We start from the raw sequence: 26775 nt of genomic DNA, 5'->3' as shown, positions 1-26775 counted from the left end.
TCCACTCTGCAACATTCACGGCTGAAGCAGCATCTCATGTTGAATGTACCAAATGCTGCCCCGTGGTTTTGGGTCCTAACTAAGCCTTTTGTGACAGAAATGTGCTGAGTCAAATCATCAGGCCAGCATTGTTCTCAGACACAAACATTTAGGGGTTTCCAGAGTGAGCAAGAAGGAAGGCTGAGAAGAGGTGCATGATTTTAGGTACCCTACCCAAAATGTTGTAAAATAACAGAAAGGTGGTTACCTGCTCCAACAAGCCTTCCCGTTCATCCATGAGCTTTTTCAACCTGACATCTGGAGAAATCAGAAAGACACAGGTGAATCTGTATCCTGCCCTTTCAGCACATCACTGACAGAATAACATACGGATCGGTTAGTGGATGAGTGATGAAGGTAGTTAAACACGTACCACGATGAATGAGGAGGCCACAGACAGGATGGGGAGGAGCTCAGCCAAGGGGTGGTGCCAGCCTCCCGACATGCTTCTCATCAGGACAGCCTCCGGCTCATGCAAACAGGCTAATCTTCTACTTAGGCTAGCATGCAAGAACGCTAGGAAGACGGGCTGCAACACAAGATCTCACAGGCTTCACGGCTTAGCAATGTGCAGTGTGGTCGCTTACAAGCACCAAAGCTTCAAGGAGAGCTCTTTCCGAGTTCACACTCCACATCTAGTTAGCGTTCTCATTTCTCGCACAGACTTCACTGACGTCAGAGTTTTAACTCTGTTTACAAACCACAAGCCCAGGCACCATGTCCACTAAGCCAGTTATAATATGTTGTTACTCTTCTGAAAAAAAAGCTCAGTACCGGCTTTGGTTCCTGTAATTCTTCCCATCTTGGAAGGATGTGTGTGTGTGTGTGTGTGTGTGTGTGTGTGTGTGTGTGTGTGTGTGAGTCAGTTTCCCAAATCTCTATAGGAGAGTACTAAAGACTCTCCGGTCTGCAGGAAGACCTGAGTCCAAGTGAGGATTTTCACATTTAAAGGCAAAACTCAGGATTCTTGGTACTGACAGAGACGCTGGACGCCTATGGGGACACTGTTACCACTTGTGTTGAGCCCAGGGTCCCCATGAGCAGCCATCTTGTGTTTTCCTTCTTCAGATGTATGGGAGGCCCAGTATGATGGTTAGGTGACTCCTAAAGCCTAAGCACTCACAGCCCAGCCTGCGGTGTCCTGTCCGCTGCTTTCTATGGCCTTTCTAGATCTAGACTTAAACCTCTAAGTGGAACCCTTAAAACCTGGCCTAGACCTCCCATTCCCAACCTGATCTTGTTCTCACACTGTCAGTAATTAACTTGGATGAGCCATGTGTGAAAACCCATGCACATACAGCTCATCTCTGTTTTCATTTCAGATCATCCAGGAACATCCTAATCCAAGTTACTGGCGTTGCTAACTGTCTTCCAAAAAGGTAGAATATAGCAAAAATAAAAGCCAACAGAAAATATCAATAATAGTAATAATAATAGTTTTCTGAGATGGAGAAACGGCTCAGCTATTAAAGGCTAGGCTTACAACTAAAATGTCAAGAATTAATACAGTTTTCTGACCCTTTGGTGTTCTACTTTAATTTACAGCCCAGTGGCTTCTGCTACGTGTTTTATTCTTTCTTTTCCAAAATCTACCCAATAGTGAAGCAATCCTCCCCTTATGCATTTTAGCCTCATATAAAAACAAACAAACAGAAAAACAAACAAAAACTATAGTTGTGATGAGCATGGACTTAAAGCTCATCTATCAATTATACAATATTGTTTTTTTTTTCTCTTGACTTCAAATAACCTAGAAAAGCAGCAAAGAATAAATGGTAAGATATAATAAAAGAGGCAGTGGAGACCAGTGTGGGTGGTCTGAACTTGAGCTTTACGGAAGAGACCATGAAAAAAGAGCTACTCAGAGACCAGAAAGAAGGGTTGGAGAGGCAAACACAGAGTCGGGTTGTGGAAGTACGAGCCTGTAATGCCAGCTCTAGGGAGCGAAGGCAGGAGGTCGCTGAGATTCAGGCCAGTCTGAACTACACAGTGAGTTCAAGGCCAGTCTGGAATATATAATGAGATCCTTAAAAAAAAAAAAAAAAAAAAAGATAAGGAAAAGTGAAAGTATTTGGTGTAGACAGAGCAGAATCTACCTTGCTGTGGAGAGTGGGGTGCACTGGTATGCTCTGTGCTCAATCCCCTACCTTGACTCTGTAAACAGCAGGCTCACTGATCTGTAACACTCAATGCGCAACAGGCACAAACTACTCACTAAAGACAGCGATTGTAATTTTCAGAGACGAGGCACCCAAAAAGAACTCATATTATCCTGAACTTGGGGCTTTCTTTTGTACTTGTGTTAAAATCAGTTGGCTGGCTATTAAAGTTATCTTTATATCATTAAAGGACTTATTTTTTTATTTTTTTGGCCAGGTGGTGGTGGTTCACATCTTTAACCCCAGCACTTGGGAGGCAGAGGCGGGAAGATCTCTGTGAGTTCCAGCCCAGCCTGGTCTACAGAGTGAGTTCCAGGACAGCCAGGACTGTTACACAGAGAAACCCTGTCTTGACAAAACAAATCGAAATTAAAATTTTAGCAAAATTTCTGCTATGTTTTGAGACTCAGAAAATGAGAAAAAAAAAAGAGACTTCTAGAAAATTCCTGAGGTAGCCAAACAAGTGCTGGAATTCTCCAAGCTCCTGGTTTCTTTGTCATCTTGAGGTCTGGGAACCTTAGTGACTCCACCCTAGGGTCACTCAAGGCCAGTCAACCCCATAACTCCAAAAGGTGGGGCTCACATCTTCAGCAGGCAAAAGGAAGCCTTCCAGGTCTAGTGGTTTGTTCATGATAAATGCCTGCCATGTGTACTCTGCACTGTGGGGGTCTTTCAGCCATCACACGCCCTCCCCATTACCCACGGGAGTTGTCTCCTTTCCGTGTGATCAAATGTGATGCTGGGGCGCAGGAATGCACCGGCTGCCCCTTTCTCCGAGCCCCTCCTGATCCCAGCTCTGACAGAGCCCTAACAGTGTCCGCTTCCACCTTCCCTGAGGCTAAAAGATGGCTGTTCCACTGCGTCTTTCCTCTGCTTACAGCATCCAAAAGGTCTGCATGGGTCGGGGACGGTCCTCTTTCAGCCACTGGACTTTATAGCCAAGAAACGTGTAAAGGGGCAAGAAGTGTGAAGGGGGCAGTGGGAGTGGCCAAGGGGGTGGGTGAAATGCCTCTTCTCGCTGGAAAACAGTGTTCCAAGTATGACCCCCACATGGCCCCAGCACAGGAAACACCCCTCCCGTCTTTCAGAGGCAGGCCATGGGGAACACATTTTACTGTGTGCCCCTTGGCATAGAGACCATGTGACATGCTGCACAGTGTGGCCTCCTCAGAAGGGAGCAACCAGTAGAAAACAGGATCCTCAGGTAGGCTTCTAACCCCCCAGAGGCAGCCTTCAAGGGTCTGAGTGAGAGCAGACATTTGAAGTATGAATGGGAGCTTGACTGGAGCCGGGGCTCCGACTGCAGCCTTCTGGCCCTGCAGCAGAGCCCTGGGGTAGAGCCTGCAGCCTGATCCGTCTGACGTTCATGGCACGGGACAGCAGACACCAGATCACCTGTCCCGTTTCTCAGGACACATGTGCACACACGGCCAATGTTTCCTCATCACTTTATCCTCTTCCACAAACAGCCCTAGGCACTGGGACATTTTAGCAGAGCAAATGGAGGCTTTCCCTAATTTAAGGGGGGCGGGCGGGGCACATGGATGTGTCCACAGCGTACAGCAGATGGCCTACGGGGCTGCTCGCTCGGCTTCTTTGGGCTCCCATTCCATTGCCCTGGCAGCCTCAACACGGGGTTCACTTGTCAATGATGAAGGCACTGAGAACTGGTCTTTCTGGAACCCCTGAGGGAGTTCAAAGCCAGAAGTGACTTCATGTGGGCACTGTGCTAACAGGGTCAGAGGTCAAGGGGCTCAAAGACCAGAACCACAGGCTTGTAAAATTATAAAATGTTTTTATTTCAATTCTATGACACTTCAGTTTGCCTCAAACTTTAATGAGGTTTTGGTCTTTTTGACCCTCTCTACCTTGTAACAGTAATATGAATTCACATGATCCCATGACATGTCAACAGTAGTCATACAGTACATAGCCTTGTGATTTTATACCCACCATTACTTTTAAATTCAACTTTACAATTATTTTCTAAATGCTTCTTTATATAGAAAATACATATTTCCTTCAGGCAGATAAAATAATAACTTTCCAATAAGAAAATACTGAGAAACAACAAATAAAAATATTTATACCAAACATAAAATGTTGGATTATAATCGAATAAGTCCTTTGCATAAGAACAAAGAACTTTTGTATTTTTTTTAATAATAAGTAGACATTCAGACAGGAAGATAACTTTAAAGTTAAAAAAAATTTAATAACTGTTTCTCCTAAACACTAAAGTAGGAAATGTAATTTCAGCTTGTCATTAACAGAAAAGAATAAAAATATAATATTCGTATAAAATGAATTTTATATATCACCCTTGTGAAGTGAAATAAAGATCTTTGATAAAATTAATCTGGGTACCATTGGCAATAAGATCCAAGAGCATTGGTACAAAACACAGCACTTCTGTGAGGTAAAGGCGCGCAGTTTCCCTGTGTCTTCTGATACCTGTTTGCGTCCCTACAGTGATTACTCTCTACCCTGAGGTACCGCTCCTCTCCCCCAGTGACATGTATGCTACCTATCAATCTAGCTCCTTTAAATACAGCTTATGATGTACATATTAAGATCAAATATGAAAATACATCTATTTTAATAAGACATAGTAGTTTGACTCTTCACTGCTTACAGTGCAGAAATCTAAGGCTGTTTGGTCACCTCCCCTAGATGCTGATACATTTGGTCAAGAACATCCACATTCATCTCGGTCTAAAGCAAATAAATGGTAAGTTTGGACCTTAAGGCTGGAATGCAGACATGACAGGGACAGGGTGTCACCTGATGCTCATGGAATGTCCTCAGCTATAACCGAAACTGAACACAATGGTGTCTAGGTGATCAATGGTTGACTACAAATCTACAAGTAACAGTCTATAACTTAAAGTAGTTGATACTTGGTGATTGACGGACACGTGGTACATCCACAGAAACGGGGACATTCATGAACCTTGACAGTGGAGCTGAAGGATGGAACTCTTGAGGTTGGGCTTAGTGTGTTGAGTCCTGGGCCCGCTGTCTCCCCCGCCCTTCGCCCGCCTCTGCCTCCTCATGACATGGTGCAATCCTCCTTATTCTTGCTATTCTCAGCCTCCCCTCTCGTCTGCACGCCACCTTCTGAACTGAAGCCCCCCAGCTCCCCTGACAGGTCACTGTTGTCTACACTGCTGCCATCCACAGCCTTCTCCACCGTCTGTCCTGGATGCTGGGACAGCACATGCCCCTCTTTACTTCCTCTCTTAGCATCCTTTCGGGAACCCTTCTTTCCCATCGGGGAGATGTCCCCTTCTTCACACTGGGGACTGTCCTGATCCAAAACATCATCCGTGTGGCCGTCGGCGGCGGGACCATCTGTGACATGTTCTTCAACTTCCTCAGCCTCAGATGTCAACTTGTCTCTGTCGGCTGTTGCTCTCCCTGCCTGGGTTTTTACATCATCTTCCTCCTTTTGGTTCTGTTTTCCAGTTGACTCACTTTTAGGATCTTCTGGGCAATCGACACGTTCACTGCTTCCTGCCGTGATTTTTTGTGTGGGGTTTTCTGTGTCTTCACTCTGGGTTTCTGCCGCCGCCTGTTTTTGGTCAGGGTACTGGGTCTGCTCTTCTTCCTCCAGGTCACCTGCTTCTGCGTTCTGACAGTTTAACTCTTTGCTGGCGTCTTGGCGGGCTTCCACTGAGGCTGGAGGTTTCTTCTTCTTGTTTTTTTTCTTCTTGTTCTTAGTCTTCCTCTGTGGTGAATCCAAGGCCTCTGCCTGCTGCTCACTCTTTTCTTTGTTGGGTTCTTTTGCATCAAGCGGTGCGTGTTTGGCATCTGCGCTACCTGGGCCTGCTGTGTCCTGATGGCCGCTCTGTACTATGGGAGCCCCAAGGGTGGCCTGGACTTCTGCCTGGATGGGCTTCTTGTCCCTTACTTCTGTGTTCCCAGCCTTTGTAACAGCATTTTCTCCACCCACCTCAGGCTTAGCTGCTCCCTGGGTGAGTTCTCCCTCTGAGCTCTGCTCTACCCCTTCTGTCATGCATCTTCCGTCATGACTCACTGTGTCTTCACTGTGCTCCAGAGGACCGGAGGCTGCTGTATCCACTTGTTCCCCAGCTACAGCTCCTCCTGCCTGCACCACCTTCTCCGTGGGGTTTCCACCTGTGCCCCTTGAGTCTGTACAGCTCACCCCATCAACTTCAGATGTCTGTCCCAAAACATAGTGTGGACATGGTTCGAAACTAACTTTTTCCAAATCTGTTTTCAAATCCTCTTGTTTTCCTTTATCCTGATTACCTACAGAGTTTTCACTTTGATTTTTGACACCCAAGGCGGCGGCGGGCCCTGACCCTTCACTGTCTAGACCTCCCGGGCAGTCGGACTGTTCAAAAGAGTTTCTGGTCCCACCATCTGGGTTGTTCGTGACCTCACGTGACTCAATCTGCCCTGGGTTTTTGAGGAAAGAAGTGTTCTCTTGAGCTTGGCTCTGAACCTGCTGTTCACATGTGGCCCCTGGGAGTGGTCCTGGGGACAGGGCACTGTCTTCAGCGGGTTTCTGGTCCTCGGCATTCTCACCGGGATGTGACACCCCTTTGTCCACACAGTCCTTTACTGGGTTGGGTCTGGGCTGCTCTTGCTCAGTATTCTGTAAGGTTCCTCCTGTCCCCACATTCTGCACAACTGCCTTTTCCACCGCCACTTCTTTGGCTTTTCCTAAAAGACCATTGAGAGAATTGAAGGGACCCCATGATGCGGTGGGGACTTAATACATATCAAAATGCAAACACATGTTCTAATTACCACCCAGTTTTCTCCGAGGGGGAGGAAGAGAGAGAGAGAGAGAGAGAGAGAGAGAGAGAGAGAGAGAGAGAGAGAGAGAGAAACCAAGCCTTTGTCAAAGCCTATGCGCCAAAGCAGCAATTGCATGAGCTTGTTTTTGATAAGCAAAGGGCCACTGCCACCACCTTCAAGGCCAGGGTGGCTGCCACCATCTGGGAGGAACTGACTTTTAAAGGTGAGGTTATGATTTAACTGACAGAGAGAGCTGTGGATCAGGCAGGCAGCCACACGAAGGCTTTCAGGAAGGACTCTAGGTTCCCCTTCCGTAATCCTAACTCTAGACGCGCATCTAAATGCTCACACTCTCAGCCACTCAACTCCTATGAATCTCACGGTCCTAACAGCGGCCTTCATGGTTCCTCAAAATAACATTCACTTTCAGAAACTGGCTGGAAAGCCAGTCTCAAGGAAGACGCTTCTAAGGTAAACCCTTCAAGGTCGAAAGCAATCTATGTTCCCCTACCCGGCATTGTCTCCTTTGGAAAATGGTCTCCTACAGGACACATCAGATCTTTCATCCCCAGGGGAGTGATAAAGAACCCCAACAAAGGAAAGCTGAAGATCAAGGTGAATGCTTAACCTATCCATCAAAAACCTTATCAATCAGTCAATAAATCCCCAGCCTACTGGATATTATCTTATTGGAAGTGAAAGCCTGTCAATCTAAGAACCTTGTAGTCTCTATGGTGGATCGCTGATCCCAGGAAAATGGTGGGAAATATCTGGCTTTTGTTCGGAGGCAACTTAATGTCACCCTTAAAGATTCTCTACTATTGCACATGTTTAGTGGTATATAGTTCGTGTTATAGAAACATCAGAATAGGTAAATTTACAATAAATATACTGGGAAGTTCCCACAGCATTTCACTGATTAGATAGATATTACAACCCAAACCCTTTGGGGCCACTGACAAAAGTGGCTTTTCTTCTTCTTTTAGCCATGTCACATGATTATCAGGAATAGGTCAACTGTGCATAGTAGGAGCAGTCCCCTGTGGGGCCGTCCTGGAGGCACGGCAGAAACTATGGATTCTTCCTGGTTCGGCAGCTCGCATACCGACGAGAGCACATTGCTTTGACAATCACAAGGGGGAAATGGTCCCGGGAAGCTGGGGGGCCTACAGGCTTCTACGTGGGCTTCAATGTATACAGTCACAGACTCCCGCCTCGTAAAATGCTAGCAACTGGATTTATTCCAAAGCCAGAATTTAAGGTTCATATTAGTATGTGAATCTTTCTGTCTCTGAAAATTATAGAAAATGTTCCTGTATCCATTAGATTTCTCAATCGCTTATTCTCATAGAAGCTAAACCTGCAGCATAGAGAGGAAGCCCCCTCTCTATAAGGCGGGTGAACGCCAACTCCTGCGAGCACACCCCACTTGCAGCAAGGACCACCCCCAGTGCCAAGGCTGCCTTCCATTCTCAGGGTGGGGACAGCAGCTTCAGGGCTGTCACCCCCAGGTGCCATCTGTCCCACTCAGGCACCTTACGCCCGCCCTCTCCAAATGCTTGTATGGTGGGTGCCCAAGTGTGCCAGGCTGACAGGAAAATATGGCCAGTGAACCCACTTCACGGCCTCCACTGTTCTGACCTTTGGACAGCTCTACTACAGGATTCCGTTGACAGTCATAATTGGAATGCATCCAGAGAAAAGCCAAATGGAACGCTCAGCGCTGTCACCTGACTTTGAGCCTACCCCCTTCTGCTTGGCCTCGAAAAGCAAATAAGAAATGTGTCCTTGAGCCATGGGTGGAAAGCGCTACACAAAACGCATGCTGCACAGCACTGTGGGTGATCACGTGATTTGGCCGGGACACTACTGTGAAGTGACAGAATGCATGGCATGCCGAGTGACTGTTAACGATCAGTGGCCGTCACTCCGATGCCGATGGTGCACAAAGGTGAATCAACGCGGACCACACAGCGAAAGGATCTTACCTAGTGTCCCCTCCCCGGCTGACTTGAGGGCATTCAGCTCCTCCTTTGTCATCTTCGCAGGGGCTTGATGTCCGACGTCATTTAGTGTGTCTGAAGTCTCTCCGTTGGTGGCTATCTCTGAATTTATGATTATTCCATGTTTCTGCAAGCAAAACAGGTTTAACATACTGCTCAGTGAGACCAGGTTAAACTCTGTTTTATTAATGATAAAGGGATGCTGTTTCCCTTGATGTAGATGCTAACTCCTCAGGGATGGAGAAGTGCCTAGGCACACACTCACAGTCTGTCAACAGAGGCAGATCTGTGATGCTTCCTTCTTGTATGTTCCAAAACGCCAGTGGTTCTCAACCTTCCTAACGCTGTGATCCTTTAATATAATTCCTAAATGTTGTGTTGACCCCTGGCCATAACATTATTTCAGTACTACTTGAAAACTGTAATTTTGCTGCTGTTATGAATCATCGTGTGACCATCTGGTAGGTGACCCCCCTTTGGGGGGCCACGACCCACAGGTTGAGAACCTCTGCAATACACACCCCATTTTTCTGGTGACAAGACACTTTTAAAAGACTTTCTTCTAACTAGGGCAATGACTAACCTGTGGGCTGCCACAAAGTGGAACATGAGGAAAGCGAACCTTTCACTATAAACTCTGACCACAGTCTTTAAAAGAGGGAGACCAGGATGAAGACAGGAATGCGCAGGAGTTACGGAAGGACTGAGTGTAGTCTGCATAGAGATGGCATTTGCAGGTGGTCATGATGCTTCACATCTTCAGAAGGACCATCTGTGCTGAGGACATGGCCAACCCCTTGGAGAGCAGCTGCCCACCTCAGTGGCAGAGGACCTCTGTTATCTACTTGGTCCCCAACACTATTTCCCCCCTGGCTCTTTGGAGACTCCCAGCTGCTGCACACAGCCTGGACGAGGAGCATCATTTAGGTCTTAGCTCTAAGCCTGTCTCCAGACACGTTCCTGCTCTGACTTTGGGGACATGACACTGACTTGTGTCTGGGGGCAGTCAGGATGTCGCCAAGGCCACGTCCCTCAGCACCACTGCTGCAGCAGTCAGTGAAGCCACCTAGAGCTGCCTGCTGGTTTCCCCTGGGCATGGCCCTTACACAAAGTGAAACTCGTTCTTCCTGTGATCTGGTGGGTAAGCTCGATCCCATCCCTCCACGTATCCCAGATAATGTTCAGCTAAGGAAGTCCTCCGACAAGAGGCTTAAACAGGGAAGCATATACATTCTAACGAGGGTAAGAAAATACTTAGATAAATGCCAAACTCAGAGCTAGAACTCTGACCTACTTTCCAGATCTGTTATGGTTGTAAACACCTGATGGTCCCAGGCAGAAGCATGGCCGGTCACTGATATCCCGCTTTCTGGGGATAGCTCACTGAAGGCTCTAATTTATTAACACAATCACAGTGACAAAAGCAGAGTCAGTACCCATGGCCACAGACACACAGGATCTCTCTGTGTAGCCCTGGCTGTCTTAGAACCAGCTCTGTAGACCAGGCTGGCCTCGAACTCACAGAGATCTGCCTGCCTCTGCCTCCCGAGTGCTGGGATTAAAGGGGTGCGCCGCCGCCGCCGCCCAGCAACCTTGGTACTTTTCTTAAACGGCACTTTGGTTTCGTACCTTTAACTCCTCTTTCAGCTTGACTGTTTCTTCTCTAAGGTCATCTCGTTCGCTCCGTATGGAATCAAAGAACTCTTTCTGTCTTTCTAATGCCTGAGTGTGCAGCAGAACAGAGAGAGAGAGAGAGAGAGAGAGAGAGAGAGAGAGAGAGAGAGAGAGAGAGAGAGAGAGGGAGAGGGAGAGGTGGGGAGGGGGAGAGATTAGCATAGACAACAGGATAAGCAAGAAGTAAGGACTAGGAGGCACTGCCATCCAGGGCACCAGTGAGAAAGGATGCAGTTGCGTTTATGCCAGCTTAGACCAGCTACTGTTCACACACCAGCATTTCAAAGCAAGGGATGCTGTGGAGGAAGGCTGCTTTACAGCGTCCATTTCTGTCTTTCGTTTCCTCATTGCAGAGCTGGGGACTGAACCAGGGGTCTCACACATGGGAGGCAAGTGGTCTACCACTGAGCCACAGTGCCAGGGAACCCCATTACTAGCTCAGTTTTCTTTTCTTCTTTTTGGGGTGGGTGGGTGTTGTTTGTTTGTTTTTGAGATAGGGTCTCTCACTGTGTAGCCCTGCCTGGCCTGGAACTCGCCCCCATGGTGCTGGGATTAAAGGTGTGTGCCATCACCGCCTGGCACCTGATCTGTTTTTATCTCCCGACATGGTGCTGGAGAGTTAACGGGAGTCACACAGTCCTTTAAAGGAGAGATACACGCAGAACAAGACAGGCTGCTAAAGAACCCTACTTTATAACTTTAGACATTTCTGAGTTTCTGTTCACATGTGTGCGTGTCTGTGTGCTGTTTCTGCGTATAATTCAGAGGACAATACCAGGTATCATTCCTCAAATTCCATCTTCTTTGTTTCTTTTTTTTTTTTTTTTTATTTAAAGACAGAGTGCCCCACTGGCCTGGTGGCCCCTGATTAGGCGAGGCTGACTGGGCAGTGCGCCTAAGGAACGTTCCTATCTCCACACCTCTCCAGCGCCAGGGTTACAAATGTGTGTCACCATGCCTGGTCTGGTGACTAAAGTCAGGTCCTCGTGCTCACACGTTACCAGCAGCCATCTCCCTAGGCTATTTTTAGACATTGATTATGAGCATCTGTTGTTTAAAAAAAATGTTCTGGAAGAGCATGTTTGCACACATGCATGTGTGCATAGCACACGAACACACAGTCTCTTAGCTATGGCTTGTGAGTGTGACAAAGTGGAACGGTGGGGCTTCACACTGTGAACATTTCCGTGACATGGCAGATCACCTCTAGACCCGTCTTGGGGCCCTGTCACACAGATTGCTCCTTTTTAGGTACCAGGCGTCACTATGAGTCAGCAGTGACTCGGTGGGGGCCATTCTTCTCATTTATCACTCCTAAGTGTGGATGGGCTGCGTCCTCCTCTCTGCTGAGGAGGGGGAGGGCGTCTGATGAGGGCCTCCCTGCGGAGGTTTCAAAATGGGAATCCATGGAGCAGCACGCTGCCCCCCACAGCATCACAAAACCCCGAGGGGAATCTGGAGTTTGATCCTCCACACTGAGCTGCCCTGAGCCTTTCTCCTTGCATGGCCTGCATTGCATGTAGGCCCCTCTGGTGCATCAGGGAGAGGGGGGCAACTCCAACCACCCAGCGATGGTCCATCCACCCGGGGGAGTGGGGGAATCACCATGCCTCTCATGTTGTGTCCCATGGGGGTCACATGCACACCCATGCAAACACTCTTCCAAACCGAAGCTTCCGCAGGGACCACATTTGCTGCCCCCGCCCCGGCCCACTCCCCCAACAGCGTTGCGAGGGCTCGAGGCTCCTACCCCTATCTTTTTGTCTTTCCACTCTATCGTTTCCTGAAGATCAGAGATCTCCCTGATAAACCCCGCCTGCTTCTGCTGCAGCTGCCGGATTTCCTGAGGAGAGGGACAGACAGAAAGAGAGCAGACACAGCGTTGAGCAGAGAAAAGAAATCAGTGCTAGATGAGCAGGGCGGGGAGGTCTCAACATCCACGGATTCAGCAGCACGTTGGGATTTTTTTTCTCTTGCTCTACTCTCAGTTCCAGGAAGAAAACCAGCTTGGCTGATGGCTTACCTCAAAGCCATCCCTTACAGTTCTGATTAAGTTAAAGAACAAAGAACCGACCCTGTACAGTCAGTCATACTTTGCTTACCTGCAGGACAGCAGTCTGAGAAAGTGCAGGGAGGTGAGCTCATCGTTTTGCAAACACCATAAAGTACGGATAATAATGATGGCTGCAATATCACTAAGTAATATCATCTACGGGACCACTGTCATGTGTCCCACTGTTGACCAGAATGCTACGTGGCACATTCTTGTGCTAGTTTCCTATGTCCGTGGTAACAAATGACCACAGCTTTCATGGAATCACATAACCATATTCTCTTAGGTCTGAGACTGTTTTGAAAGACTCTTCTGAGGAGATGATCAATAAACAGCCTTGTCTTTTCCAGGTCCCAGAGTATCGGTTCTCAACCTGTGGGTTGTGGCCATTGGAAAACACGTATTTCTAATGGTCTTAGGAACTGAGACACTGCTTAGTATCAAAACCTCAGTTATGAAGTAGCACTGGAAATATGTTATGGTTGGGGGTTCCTAAGATCATCGGAGATATGTGTTTTCTGATGGTCACGACCCACAGGTTGAGAACTGCTGTCCTAGACCCTGCCCACATTCTTGCTTTGCACTCCTTCTTCATAAACTCTAACCTCAACTGCTCATCACAGCTCCCACCTCAGCATCTGATGTGGCTCCTCTCGTGGGTACCTTGTGATTCCATCAGAGCCACACAGATGATCAAGGACAACCTTCCATTTTAAGGTCTTTAGTCTCACCTTTGAAATCTCTTTTTTCCCCCCATATTTACAATTTCTAGAGACTTAGGATGTGAACTTCTCAGAGGTGGGCATTATTTTATCACACCTCCCAAAAACACACACCAGAGCACCAGAGTGAGAATCTTCACCCATGAGAGGAGCTGTCTCCTTAAGGGATGGAAAGCTAGCCTGAACCCTGGATTTTAATCAAAGCTGTAACTTTAGTGATTGCATGAACTGACTCCCTGGCCTCCAAGGTGACTAGTGTTTGGAGATAAGATCTTTAGTGGTATTAGGGTTAAATGATATCATGAGGGTGGGTCCCAGATTGGATAGAATGAGTGTCCATATTGAAAGTTTACACTCTCTGCTCTTAAGGACATAACACTGAAGGTGACCCTCGGTGCCCAACCTTGACCTGGACTTTGGTCTGTAGGACTGTGTGGAAATATACACCAGCCGTCAAGGCCACCAAGTCTGTGGAACCTGAGCTACAACAGTAAGGAACCAACAGAAAGGGAAGGAAAAGGTGTTGCCCACCTCAAGCATTTCCTCCCTCTGCCTCAGGGCTTCTTTGACTTCCGCAAACTGGAACTGCAGGATGCTGTGGGCATGCTTCTCCCTCTCGAATTCCTGTGGATGAGGAACAGAGTGCTGAGGCTGCAGCTCAGTGGCGCATTTCGGCCACAGGGTTCATGTTCTCCTGAGCCGCATTTCCCTCATGACCAACAACCCACTTCCACGTCATCGCTGTTTTCCACAGCACACAGTAACACAAACTCATTTCTCTGCTGCCCATAGAGGACGATCAGTTTCCTCTAAAATTATCCTTTGTGCTCCTTGAGGAGTATTTCCCAATTCCTCTCTCGTTAAGATGCATCCCAGGGTCTCTTTCTCGGGGTCTGTGCTAAAGGCTGGGAATATGCAAGAATGAGTCCCAGTGGATCCCGAAGTACATGCATGATCCCCCTTCTCTGGGCTTTGAAGGTATGAGTTCCGAAATGGATCACTGTGCCTTTTCCAAATAAGTAGAACTAACAATACAATTTTCCTAAAATCTCCGATGTTCGTAATTAATACCCTATGAAGCTGACATAAAACAAAAGGCAGGAAGTGTATTTTAACATGAAAATCTGGAAGCATCTAGCTGTGCATTATTTAAGTATAACTGTTCTTTCATATACATGCCTTTTCATGGTTGTTTTGTTTTCATGCAAAATACCAACATTCTAGTAGAACCCTCCGGTTTACACATTGAAACTATGCATACTAACATTTCAAATTACTCAGAGGAGAACACAGATTTCTGAGTTTTAAATGTATATATGTGAATGTGCAAATGTATATGCATGTGTGCACCTATGTGCACAGGTGTGTGGAAGCCAGAAGCTTACCTTGGGTGTCATTCCTCAGGAGCTGTCTACCTTGGGGTTTGTGTTTTTTCCTTTCAAGGTTGACTTTATTATTTTTAATTATGCATACATGTGTGGGTCTGTGCACATGTGTGTGGATGCCCACGGAGGCCACAGCCATCGGACCCCCAGGAGCTAGCATTAGAGGCGCTGGAGAGCCACCTGACTTAAGTACTGGGAGCCAAACATGGCCCCCTGCAAGACAGTGTGCACCCCTAAGCACTGGGCCATCTTTCCAGGCCTGACCTTGTTTTTTGAGAAAGAGATTCTCATGGTCAGGAGAGATCTGATTAAGCTAATCTGGCTACCCAGTCAGCACCATGATCCACCTGCCTCTGCCCCCACCCTCCCGGGATTATAAGCACATGCTACCACAGATGCTGAGGACTGAAGTCATGTCTGAATGCTGTGCAGCAAGCGCTTTACAGAGAATTCTCTCCCCGTACCCTTGAGATTGCTTTGTTTGGCCACAGAAGTCTTGTTAAGCAGCCCAAGCCAGTCTTGGACTTGCAATCCTCCTGCCTCAGCCTCCTACATGCTGGGATCATAGGCATGGCCACCACGGATAACAAAGATACAGTATCCTAATTCTCTGACTCTGGGCTTTCTGGACAAGTGGAGAATCGTTGTTTTAAAAAATATAAACGCAGGCTGGAGAGATGGCTCAGCAGTTAAATGCATACACTGCTCTTGCAGAGGACCTGAGCTCAATTCCCAGCACCCATGTCAGGCAGCTTACAATGGCCTGGAACTCCAGCTCTAGGGGATCCCACACCCTCCTCTGGCTTCTGCAAGCTAGTGCACTCGTGCGCAAACCGCTCCTGTTAGGATTCTGTACATGCGCAGCTCCGGGTCCTGTGTCTCATGTCTTACATCAGCAGCAGGCGCTGACGCAATCCCCGCCTTAAAAAAGCTGGACGAGGACCCCCACCCTCTCTCTGTTTTCCCTCTGCTCTGCTCCGCTCCCTCCCCATCTTTCTCTCTCACCAGGCCCAGTCCCCTTCCCCACACCCATTTTCCCTCCCAATAAAGCTCTAAAAGCTAACTTTGGGCTCTGCCGTGGCCTGTGACTTTCCCGCGGGTAACCGGCGCCACCCACCAGCGCTGTTTAACCATCACCCCCCACCCAATAATTAGCAAAAATAAAAATCCTTACAAAAAGGTAAATACCCTTCATTTACACAGTTGCCCCAGCATTCCCGAGCACGGCGGCACTTACCTTGTTCTTCTCCTCGTACTGTCTCTGGGACTCGGCCAGCTGCTCCTCCAGCTCCAGCAGCATGTCCTTCAGCGTGTCTACCTGGTACATGAAGTTGGTCTTCTCGTTGTCGAGCTGGGCGTTGGAGACCATGGCCTTCTTGTACTTCTCCTCAACTTCCGCCAGCGAGTCCTGCCGACACCAGGCCATCGTTTCCAAATTGAAAAAAGGAAAACAAGCCGAGCCTAAGCCAGGGTTCTTTTACAAGCTCAGCCTTCGTTTCTTAGAGTAGAAGAGACACAGTACAATCTCAGAGGCAGAGCCCAGTTCCCAATGTCCCGTCCACTCAGACAAGTCGCTTTTAGCTGTGGGGGGGAGCGACTGTAGCCTATGGCTTGCCTGTGAGGAATTATGTTAACTAGGCTAATTGAAGTGGGAAGACCCACCCTAACTGTGGGCCATCCCTGGGCTGGAGGCCTGACTAGCAGAGAAATGAGAAAGGGAGCAGCAGCACTCACAGCTGACTGCTTGCTGACTGCACAGGCAACCTGACCAGCTGCCTCATGTTCCTGCCACCAGGACTCCCAGCCACGACAGGCCGTATCCTTGAACCGTGAACCGTTTCCCTTCAGGTTGCTTCTGTGGGGTGTTTTGTCACAGCAATAGGAAAAGTAGCTATCACAGCGATCTACCTTCTTGTTAAGACAAGGAGGTATGTGGGGCGCATATTTGGGGGGGGTAGTGGGGGGCAGCAGGGCCATGGGTTCTCTGATTCAGTGGCAGAATCTTTCCACTTTGGGCCCTGGCAGCTCAATGGGTTTATGTGTGGCTACAGCCCGGGGAAAGAGCCAGTTACTATGGTGATAAAACCCTGCCACAAGCCACAGCTAGGCCACCCCGCTCAGGCTTGGGAACCAGGAAAGGATTTGTGGTCACAGCAGATTTCTGACTCATGGGAAATAAAACAAGGTACACAGGTGTTCCTGGGTAGGTCCTGGAAAGACTAAGGTCATTTGTTTGGAAGGGCAGTCGTGGGAAAGAAGCTATAAAGATAATATTGACAACGCCCAAACATGGCTTCCACTCTTGAAGGCTCCAAAGTGTGAATGTCAGGAAAGTGATGCCGGCAAGGCAGAGGGGGCAGTCACCAGCAGTGAACCACCCAGAGCCTAAGAGAGAGGTGTCGGCTTAAGTGTCAGAGCTACCCAGAGGCCCTGTGGAATCCTGTACCCGTCTTTGTGGGGGGCCTGCCCCCACTTTTTCCCCCAGGGTACTCTCGAGCAGGGGGAAGTGAGAAATATTTAGATAGAAATATAGAGGGGAGAGACAGATAGAAACACAGGATAGCCTCAGGAGGGCCTGGGTCAAAACCCACCAGTCTCCTCTCTCTCTACAAAAGAGCTTTTAAAGGGACGCCAAGGGGCAGAGCAAAAGACCTCCCCTCAGCACAGCCAAGTGCAGACCCTCCCAAACACCTGGTAACCATGCATGTGGTCAAGCCATCCCCTAATGCAGCCCTGCTGTGTAAAACAAGCTCAGATCTCACTAGGAAACCTCTGTGGGACCCCACAGTCTTGCTCTGGGTATACACACCACGACAACCCAAGGTGGTACTGTTGGATCCCAGTTGATTCACTGGCTCCATTTTTAGGTGAGTGAAAAGCCGGGGTCTTAATTTTTCCATTATATAGACATGACCATGAAAATGATGAGTTTGTACGTGACTTATGCCACCTGTCTGTCTGGTGCTTGTTGTAATGGAGCTAAGATGCTTTCTTAGGCCCTTTCCGGGGAGAGGAAAAAGATACAGCTCTGTATCTACTGCTGGATCCCAGACTTGTCATGAGCTGTTTGGTGGATATGGCTACCTGTGCCTTGGCACCTGCTCCCTATGGCACCTGCTCACCCCAGCATTGTTAAGGAACTGGGGAGCTACATTCCTGTTGGCATGGCGACGTCCTTCACAATCTGAGAGCAGTGTACGCACATACGCTCTCAGATGCTGTTGCCCTAAGTAAAAGTTGACAGCATGCACTAACCCGGAAGCTTCCCATGCACATGGGTTGGTTAGGGCAGCTCTAGTGAGCTCGGCAAAGCAAACTGGGAGAAAGACACTTGTATGCCACAACTATGGGCAGTGAAGAGAGCCAGAACTCTCCAGTCTGCCGTGTTTGCAAAAGGAGACGTTGGCTCCGAGCCTAGGGCGAGGGTGTTGAGCACCACCCCACATCAGGGGACAGGCCGGTCACCTTTTCCCCTGGGGACTCACTGCGTTCAGAAACTGCATTTGGAAGGAGACAGATGCACACTGTGTTAGAATTCCCACGCTCCCACACTCTCCACAACTGGTGCCCTTCAGGGTGAGCATGCGCATGGGACCTCTGTGAGGCTCTTTAAAGCTAAGGTGGGTTAGTGTCACAGGCTCGCACGTCCACAAACCGGTACCTTCATCTCTTTCAATCCCTGCATGTATTTGCCTTCTACATCCTGAATCTGGTCCTTTAGCTCATTAAGTTCCTGAGGGAAACGCACAAAAGGCAGATGATGTCAAGGGGGGGAGGGTCGGCAGAAATCACACGCAGAAATTGCATGCCCCTTCTTATGCCTGGGTCCGTGCCTTGTCTAGGCAGTCTGAGACATGGTTTCCTATTTATTTTATTAGCCGTCAAAGGAAAGTTATTATAAAGATTAAAATTTGCACTTCACACATTTTAATACAATGTTATAAAATTTAAGTGTATCTTGTATTGTTTTATAATTTTTTTTTTTTTTTTAAAAAAAGAGCAAAACGTTGAGGCTGGAGAGGATGATTCACTGGTTAAGAGAACTTACTGCTTTTTCAGAGGACCTGGGTTCGATTACCAGCATCCACATGGTGACTCACAACCCTTTGCTACTGCAGTTCCAGGGGATCTGGTACCCTATTTTTGTCTCTGTGGGAACCTGGCACACGTGTGGTACACAGGTATACACAGAGGCAGAACATCCATCCACATAAAATAAATAATAAATAAGTAAATCTCTAAAAAGCCAACAAACAAACAGGCGAGGGGGGCTGGTCGGAGAGATGGCTCAGGGGCTCAGAGTTCCTGCTAGTCTTCCAGAGGACCCTGGTTTAGTTCCCAGAAACCAAGTCAGGTGGCTGGCTCTATTACCACCGGCAACTCCAGCTTCAGGGGATCCGACACCCTCCTTTGGCCTCTGCGGGCACCGTGCACACATGTGGCACAGATTTACAGACACAGACACACAAAATAAAATAATAATAATAATAATAATAATAATAAACAACCTTAAGCAACAACAGCGAGCCACAAGAACTCTGACAAGAGTTTAGCTTCCTGTCTTCCTTCCCCACAGACACAGTGAGCTGCTGGGGGAGATCAGCACATCCCAATGTCTGCACGCGGAGTTCCCAGTCTCCATCCCACTTCTCTCCATGTGCCTGGTACCTGGGGACTGATCTGCCACAAACTAGTCTCCTGTCAAACACCTGCCAGGCAAATGAATGGTCCTCATGCCTAAGAGCAGAGTCTAAATAGGACCGGAGTGACCTCCACTTCCAGCCCAGAGAGAAAGCAACAGGGCTGGTTGCTGAGGATGTTAGGGTCCGGTACATGGCATTTTTAGGGGCGACCATCCTGGCTTCATACTCATAAACCACAGAAGCTGCACTTCAGGTCTACCACCCGCAGCTGCTTCAATCCCTTCTCTGTTCTTCTGGCAAGTGCCACGTGGCTGCTTAGTCACCACCGGTGGATCTGGTCCCCGGCAACCAGATTTGAGTATGCTGAAACTCTCCCACAAAATCCAGCCCTTTCAGACCCTCTGTCTTGCTCTGCTCTCTGAAGGACACACATTCTGGTCACCCACCCTCCATTCTTTTCCTGTTTGGGACACAATTGCCCCAGTTACCTAACAGCACATGCTGCACTAATAATTCACACACAGTGCTGGGCTGTGTGTCTTCCCATATCCCGAGAAGGTCACCAGACGTGGCACCATCCTTATGGAGAATAACGTCTGCGTTATCGTAGGGGAAAAACCATCACTAAGATACAGTGGTGAAGTCTACCAAAGACACACTACTAACAGAAGGGAGCCCACATGTTTCTCAGCAAGGGAAAAGACGCTAGTGGGTGGGCACTTGCTGTGGGCCTGGAACAAGGATGTGGGGGTAGATGCCCAGAATGTTCCACCATCTAGAACACTCCAGAAAATGAAAAGTGAATATCTACACGTGCTACCACATGGTGAAAGATGACATGGCCTGTGGAGAGAATATTGATGGCCACAGAGGACACATACTCCTCCCTTCTTGGGTACAGGCAGGTAAAGCTTCCCACAGAGATGCTGCCTCAGCCGGGCCAGTGTTAGGAGAAAGCCATGTTTTCAGGCAGACAGAGGAGATGGGATTGATCTCAAACCTCACAAACTGAAGCTCTAAATATTGAAGACTCATCAGTCTTCCAAGGGGTTCTGTTAAGTCACAAATGAGAACAGTGCCTTACCTTAATTTCCCTAATGGACGCCTCGGTGTCCATGGAGATGGAAGTATCTCCACTTCCTCTCCGCGAGGAAGTCCCACCCAGAGAAGCCAGCGTGGCAGCAGACAAGCTGGGCATGTTACGGGACCCCTGGAATGAGGGAAGATCAAATGTGATTCAGGAAAACCAAAATTACCAACAAGCCTAACATTTCAAAGCCTTTTCTTTCCTGTGTCCTTTTTAGCTTTCACAGATGATCATTTCTGTGTGTAAGCGTGTGTGTGAGATATGTGCATGTGTAGGTAACAGTGTGGAGGCCACAGGAGGCTGCCAAATATCCTATCACTCTCCACTGAATTTCCTTAAGATGGGGTCTCTCAATGAGCCAGAAACACACCAGTTTGTCTAAACTAGATGGCCAGCCACAGTACTGGGGTTACAGGTATATGTGAACACACCCAGCTTTTTATATGTGTGCTGGGGATTTGAACTCAGGTCCTCATGTCTTAACCACTGAGCCATCTCCCCAGCCTCAGCGCATTTTTTCTTTGACTTAGCTTTTATACTGAACCATCTCCCACAGGCTTCTGGCCAGAGATAAAAAGGCTCATTCAGAGATGTTTCATGGGGGGTTGGGGTTTGTGTACTTGGCAGTGAGCTCTTCTCTGACCCTGGGGTTTCAACACTCATGCCTAACACCTTTGGAGATATGACGTCATGCTGTGTGGCCCTGGACCCCTTTGGAGATATGACATCACACTGTGTGGCCCACTTAGCAGCTCCGTCAGTCACTTACTTTATTAAACAACAAGTCACTGAGTTCAGTGTCACCCAGGACCCTCTAGGTTAATAACTAACCCGAGACAGAGGCTTGCAGAAATCCCTTACCTTCTCAGTGAAGTCTTTGTCTGGTCTTTCTTCGACCTGTGGAAGAAATGGACAACCGTCAAATATTTCAAAGCACTGAACTGGTCCTATGAACTCTGGAGTATGATGCTCAAAAGAAAAAGGAAAGGGAAAAAGAAAAAAAAAAAACCATGAAAACAACAAAACATTAGGTTGTGCTATAATTTAAAAACTAAAAAACCTAAGACTTTGGCTTTCCCATCTCTCCTGTGTGGAAGTCTCTTTCCTCTCCTCAGAGAGATGCCTCAGTGCGACTCAGAGCAGCCTATGAGGCTGAGAGCAGGTGTGCATTGGTGCTGAGCCCCAGGGGAGACACCTGGGGTAGAAGGGCGTGTCTTGGGGACCAAGGCTGAAACAGGCGTTAAGGACTGTTCCTTCCTTTCTCAACATCTAAAATGAGATCAAGTTTTGCCCCTGGCCCTCTGGGAAGTCACACAGTTTCAGTGCTGGGCCACCATCAGCAACCATGCTTCTCACCTCAGTCCCAAGTGCTGTTTCCCACAGCTTAGGAATTCTTAACTTTGATCCTAAGAGCATTCACCAAAAATGTCAGTGACAAACACAAATCATATCTCAGATTCACAGATCTGAGTGGCATGGGACACTGTGGACACCTGTGCAGGTTTACAATGGATGGTCCTGAAGTCACCACCATGCTCTGAGGTCATAGCTCACAGACAATATGAGCAGAGAGGAAACGGTCACTAGGCATAAGACATTCACCTCCACTGTCCATTTCTTTTCTCTGTGTATCGAATCTAACCAGTCTATGGAAAGGACTCAGAGGTCCTGCTGCTCAGACCCCGTGGACCCCCTCACTGCTGGCCATTGCTGACGTGCAGGATAATCACCAGATGTTGTACATTTCCAGATGTGTAATTCACACTGGCTTAACTGTACACTGTGGGGTGCTAAGGCAGGCCCCAATAGAGACGGTTTTATCTGTCTACAGAGTTGGAGAGCCCTGCTCCATTTTCCTTGGGTGTGAATGTAAGTGTGTTCATGAGCATGTGTGTGTACGTGAAGACCAGAATCTGACATACAGTGTCTTCTTCATCTCCCCACCTTATTGTTTGAGACAGGGTCTCTCACTGAACCTGGGCTTGCTTATTCAGTGGCCGGCCAGCAGCCTAGGGCTCCTCTTGTGTCCACCTCCCCAGCCTGGGATAACAGGCATGAACCGCAGTGCCTGGATTTTTTCATGGGTGCTGGGATCTGAAAACTCAGGTCATCATGGCGAGCTCTTTACTGACGGAGCCCACAGCCACTCTGAGTTTCCAGGATGATTTTGGCAGGAAATTATGTTCATTCTACTTGGGAATAAAAGTATTTCTGAAATACTGTTCTGATGAACAACTTGGGCAGCTAAAGAGAAGTAAGGTAGCTGGCACCTACTCTCCTGAGGGATCAATTTATTAACTCCCTTGGGCCCAAAGCCTCATTCTTTAGATGAGTTGGTCTGCAGATGAATATTAATGAGCCCAAAGGAGAGATAGGATACACAGGTCCAGCTCTGCAGCTCTGGGGATGGAACCAATGCCTGGGGTATGGCAGGCCACCACTGAACCACCAAGCCCCACCCAGCCCCCAAAGTCCAGATCAGCAGACTCAGGCTTTCACCTAGAAGGCTGCTGGCTTTTCACTCCTTGGTTAAATACTGTTTTCTCCTGCTCATTGTCAATAAATATTGTATAGAAAAGATGGAGCTCAGATAGCCAAATGATCGCAATGATCTATGTCCGCAAGCGAAGGGGCGTTCACTAGGAACGGGTACATATATTGCTTTTATGATTCACAAAACATCTAACCAGAAAGACAAAAATTCCAAACCATAGCTTGGCCAGGTGCAGCAGTGAATACCTTTAACCCACCCTCCTCCCCCCCGCCCCCACAGGAGGCATAGGCAGAGGCAGGTGGATTTCTGTGAGTCTAAAGTCAGCCTGGTATATGGGGTTAGTTCCAGTCCATCTTGAGTTACATGGCCTCAAAAAAATCCAATAAAACACAAAGCATAGTTTGCTTCTTCCATAGTTAAAAAAAGTCTCTTCTCTAAAATATATGATGGAGAATATGAAAAATTGGGGAGTGGGCTGAGGCCATGCAGAGAAAAATTAAAAACTGCTCTCTCAATACAGAGACATGAAATATGCCCTACAGCATGTGATTTTGTTTTCAAATTGACAAGGTACATCTAGAGTCCAGGCTTTTTGAAACAGGCAGCTGCTGGGGCCCCTTGGGATGTGACGAGGGCCCCCAGAGCTGCTGTTCCCACTGACTCCACTAGATGGCAGCCTGGCCAGGTCCGCCTATGGTCAGGTCTGCCTCAGGTCAGTCCCAGAAAGGAGCCAACAGACAGCTGCAGCCTTTTCACAAAGCCTCTGACACAAAGGGACAGATAAGTAAACCAGAAGCTATCCTTCACTCTGATAGAGAACGTGCCACTGTCCCTCTGAAAATAACATACAAGGAAACAATACACATCCATGGCTGCGGCATGACCCGCTGTGAAGGTTGCCATGGAGACAAGGCCACTAGAGGTGGACACAGCAGGCACATGGACAAGCCCCTAGACCTACAAACACTGGCCTTCCCTTCATGGAAAGAGCAAGGGCACCAGGAATCTTGTGACCTACTGAGTTTTTGGGTTTTTTTTTTTTTTTAATTTCCATTCCCCAGCACTCAGTATTTCAGATTAATGTCACACTAACAGAATTCTAAATGATACATGCTAGTCTTTTATAATTACCACTGACTGTATTCAAAGACATCTTCCAAAATCTACTGGAGCCAGGGGTGGCGGCACATGCCTGTAATTCTGGTACTTGAGAGGCTGAGCCAGGAGGATTGCCATGAGTTTGAGGCCATGCTGGGCTACAGGGTAAGAACTTGTCTCAATTTTAATTTTTTTTTTCCTCCTGAAAAAAGTCCCCTCTCAGAAACGTCTGTGAGAACACAGGTCATGGCAGCTCCTCCTTCCCTTCCAAAAGTGAGTCCTTCAGGAGGACAATGGACGTGAGTCCCACCCACGCCACCTCATCAGGCTTCTTTTTTTTTTTTTGGTTTTTCAAGACAGGGTTTCTCTGTGTAGCTTTGTGCCATTCTTGGGACTCACTTGGTAGCCCAGGCTGGCCTCAAATTCACAGAGATCCGCCTGGCTCTGCCTCCCAAGTGCTGGGATTAAAGACGTGCGCCGCCACCACCGCCCGGCATCAGGCTTCTTAGAAAGAGCACATGATGAGGTTTTAAACACCCATTGCACGTCACCGTCCCTTGGCTGGCCCATTCGAAGACAAAGAGACCCAAGCAAGATCTGGCCCAAGAGAGAACCCAGCCTCACGGTCCCAACTCCCAGACAGGCCACATCAGACACTGGAAAGCCAACAGGGTCCCTGAAGCAATGTCACTGCTACGAAAACAAGTGACACAGCCAGCAGCACCCAGGGAACAGCCACTTAAGTGCCGCATCCCCTCCAGTGTTGTGACAGTGGCGCTTCCCATCAGGGTGGGAATTCTTGGCTTTATTACTTATTATTTATTCAGGGTGTACGTGCATGCCATGACATGTGGAGAAGTCAGGGGACAACTTGTAGGACTTGGGTCTCTCCTTCTCTGTGTCTTTGGGATCCAACTCACATCACCAGGCTTGGCAGCAAGTGCCTTCAGCCGCTAAGCCACCTCCCTGGCCCTAATCGTATTTTTGAGACCGAGTTTATGTAGCTGAGAGTAGCCTGGGATTCACTAGGTTAAAATCGTGATGCGTCTTTCTCTGCCTCTCTAGTACTGGGAGTACAGTCACGTGTCACCACGCTTGGTGAATCGTTGGTCTTAAATCTACTCTTGTACCCATAGATGCGGGCTTGCTCTCCCCCTGGCTCCTGCCTCGCCTCACATCAGGTGAGTCACAAGGGTCTTTGTTTTCGAATGCAAATAGGCAAACAGCTGTGCTCAGCACTTTTCTATGAATACAGGGGACAACAGGAGCCCTGGCTGCATTCAAGACATTCCTGAAGGATGTTGCAGAACCACGGAGGCTCTCCTGGATTCCAGCGGGCTGTGAGACTTAGTCCAGGGAGATGCCCTAGATGTCACCTGGCTCTGCTTGAGTGTGGTTTAAGCCTAGATCTTCAACTCCAGATGCCACCTTTTCCTAAACACCTGCCTTCACAGCTGTGCAGCCGATGTTTATGTTATTTATTTGATGAACATCTTCTGGCCCAGTCTGTGTATCTCATGAAGGGCAAGGGCAGGTAGGTCTATATTGCCTAACACTGTAGACTCATGACCAGAATATTCTAGGTGCCTAATTAACACTGGGTGAACTACAACCTCTTTAAGGAGAAGATTCTGGGCGTAAAAGAGAGAAAGAAAACATGGTTCAGTGTGTGTGAGTATGAGTGTGTGTGTGTGTGTGTGTGTGTGTGTGTGTGTGTGTGTGTGTGTGTGTCCTACGTTTTTCCTTCTGTGGCTTTTCAACCAAAAGCAACTTGGAGAGGAAGGGTTTTCTTTGGCTCACACACTCTCACTGAGGGAAGTCCAGGTAGGAACCCTGAGGTAGGCACCATGTCTAGCTTTCTTATAAAACTCAGGACTGTCTAGGAATGGTACTGCCCACAGTGGGCTGGGCCCTCCTACAGCAGTTACGAGAATTCTCTTGTGGGGGTGTCCACACGCCAACATAATAAAGACAATTACGCACCTTTTCAGGTGATTCAGGCTGTGTTGACAGTTAACACTAATTAGGACTGGTGATGGACAGGTGGATTTTTTTTGGATGTGGGGGATGGGGGTTGTGGGAGTGAAGAGGAGGGGGTGGGGAGTGGTGTTAGAATGAGGGCGAACATGGCCATCTGCATTGGGACTGATGCCTCCCCAAGCTTTTGGTCTTGACCCTTGCAATAATCTATGGACGTGGAGGCACGTTCATGTTCTTAAAGGGGAATGGACGACCACTTCCTTTGTTCTGGTGGCTTTTGCTCTTCGGCGGCACCCCCTGCCCCCAACCTGTAGTACCGCCTCGCTTCCCGTCTGACAGATGTGAGATGCAGAGCCTTGAGTGCCGCAGCAGCTGACTTCTGTATTTTCTTCTCGCCCCTGGTGAAGTACTAGGTCAGGGGTATTTTCTAAGAACCGATCCGGACACTAACAACTGTGTCATAATGTGGCTGAGGCAGCGAGAGCCAAGCAGTGGCAAATTATGCCTTCAGGGGGCTGTTCCTTCCAGCTTTAGCTCAAGGAGTTTATATGTCTGCCTACACGTCTCGAGCCAGCAGTGGGAGCTGTGGCATGTGAACCCCGTCTTATAACTCCTGCCTTACCGTCCACCCTGCTCTGTGTGCCTCCCACAGAGGCTAGAGGGAGGGT

The 26775-nt window shown here is 48.3% G+C and overlaps 1 protein-coding gene across 50 annotated transcripts in view; it reads right to left on the bottom strand.

The window, feature by feature from the left end:
* The window catches only part of Lrrfip1 (LRR binding FLII interacting protein 1), a 132310-nt gene that overhangs the window by 7411 nt on the left and 98124 nt on the right, over positions 1-26775 (bottom strand). For 25 of the 50 annotated variants that reach the window (XM_042259814.2, XM_042259815.2, XM_006988660.3 and 22 more), the window contains 9 exons: positions 21397-21432; positions 20533-20658; positions 18467-18538; positions 16043-16213; positions 13952-14044; positions 12396-12488; positions 10601-10693; positions 8957-9098; positions 3974-6890 (listed from right to left, as the gene is read on the bottom strand). In XM_042259814.2, coding sequence (XP_042115748.1) covers positions 5251-6890; positions 8957-9098; positions 10601-10693; positions 12396-12488; positions 13952-14044; positions 16043-16213; positions 18467-18538; positions 20533-20658; positions 21397-21432 — 2466 coding nt within the window. In that variant the 3' untranslated portion in view covers positions 3974-5250. Of the gene's footprint in view, positions 1-247; positions 298-3973; positions 6891-8956; positions 9099-10600; positions 10694-12395; positions 12489-13951; positions 14045-16042; positions 16214-18466; positions 18539-20532; positions 20659-21396; positions 21433-26775 lie in introns of those variants that run through there. The other 25 variants (XM_042259838.2, XM_076549579.1, XM_076549582.1 and 22 more) reach the window with 11 other exon arrangements.

This window comes from Peromyscus maniculatus, chromosome 13 (assembly GCF_049852395.1).
Source record: "Peromyscus maniculatus bairdii isolate BWxNUB_F1_BW_parent chromosome 13, HU_Pman_BW_mat_3.1, whole genome shotgun sequence".
In the NCBI taxonomy this organism is placed as follows: Eukaryota; Metazoa; Chordata; class Mammalia; order Rodentia; family Cricetidae; genus Peromyscus; species Peromyscus maniculatus.
This window is presented reverse-complemented; position numbering and strand designations above follow the sequence as displayed.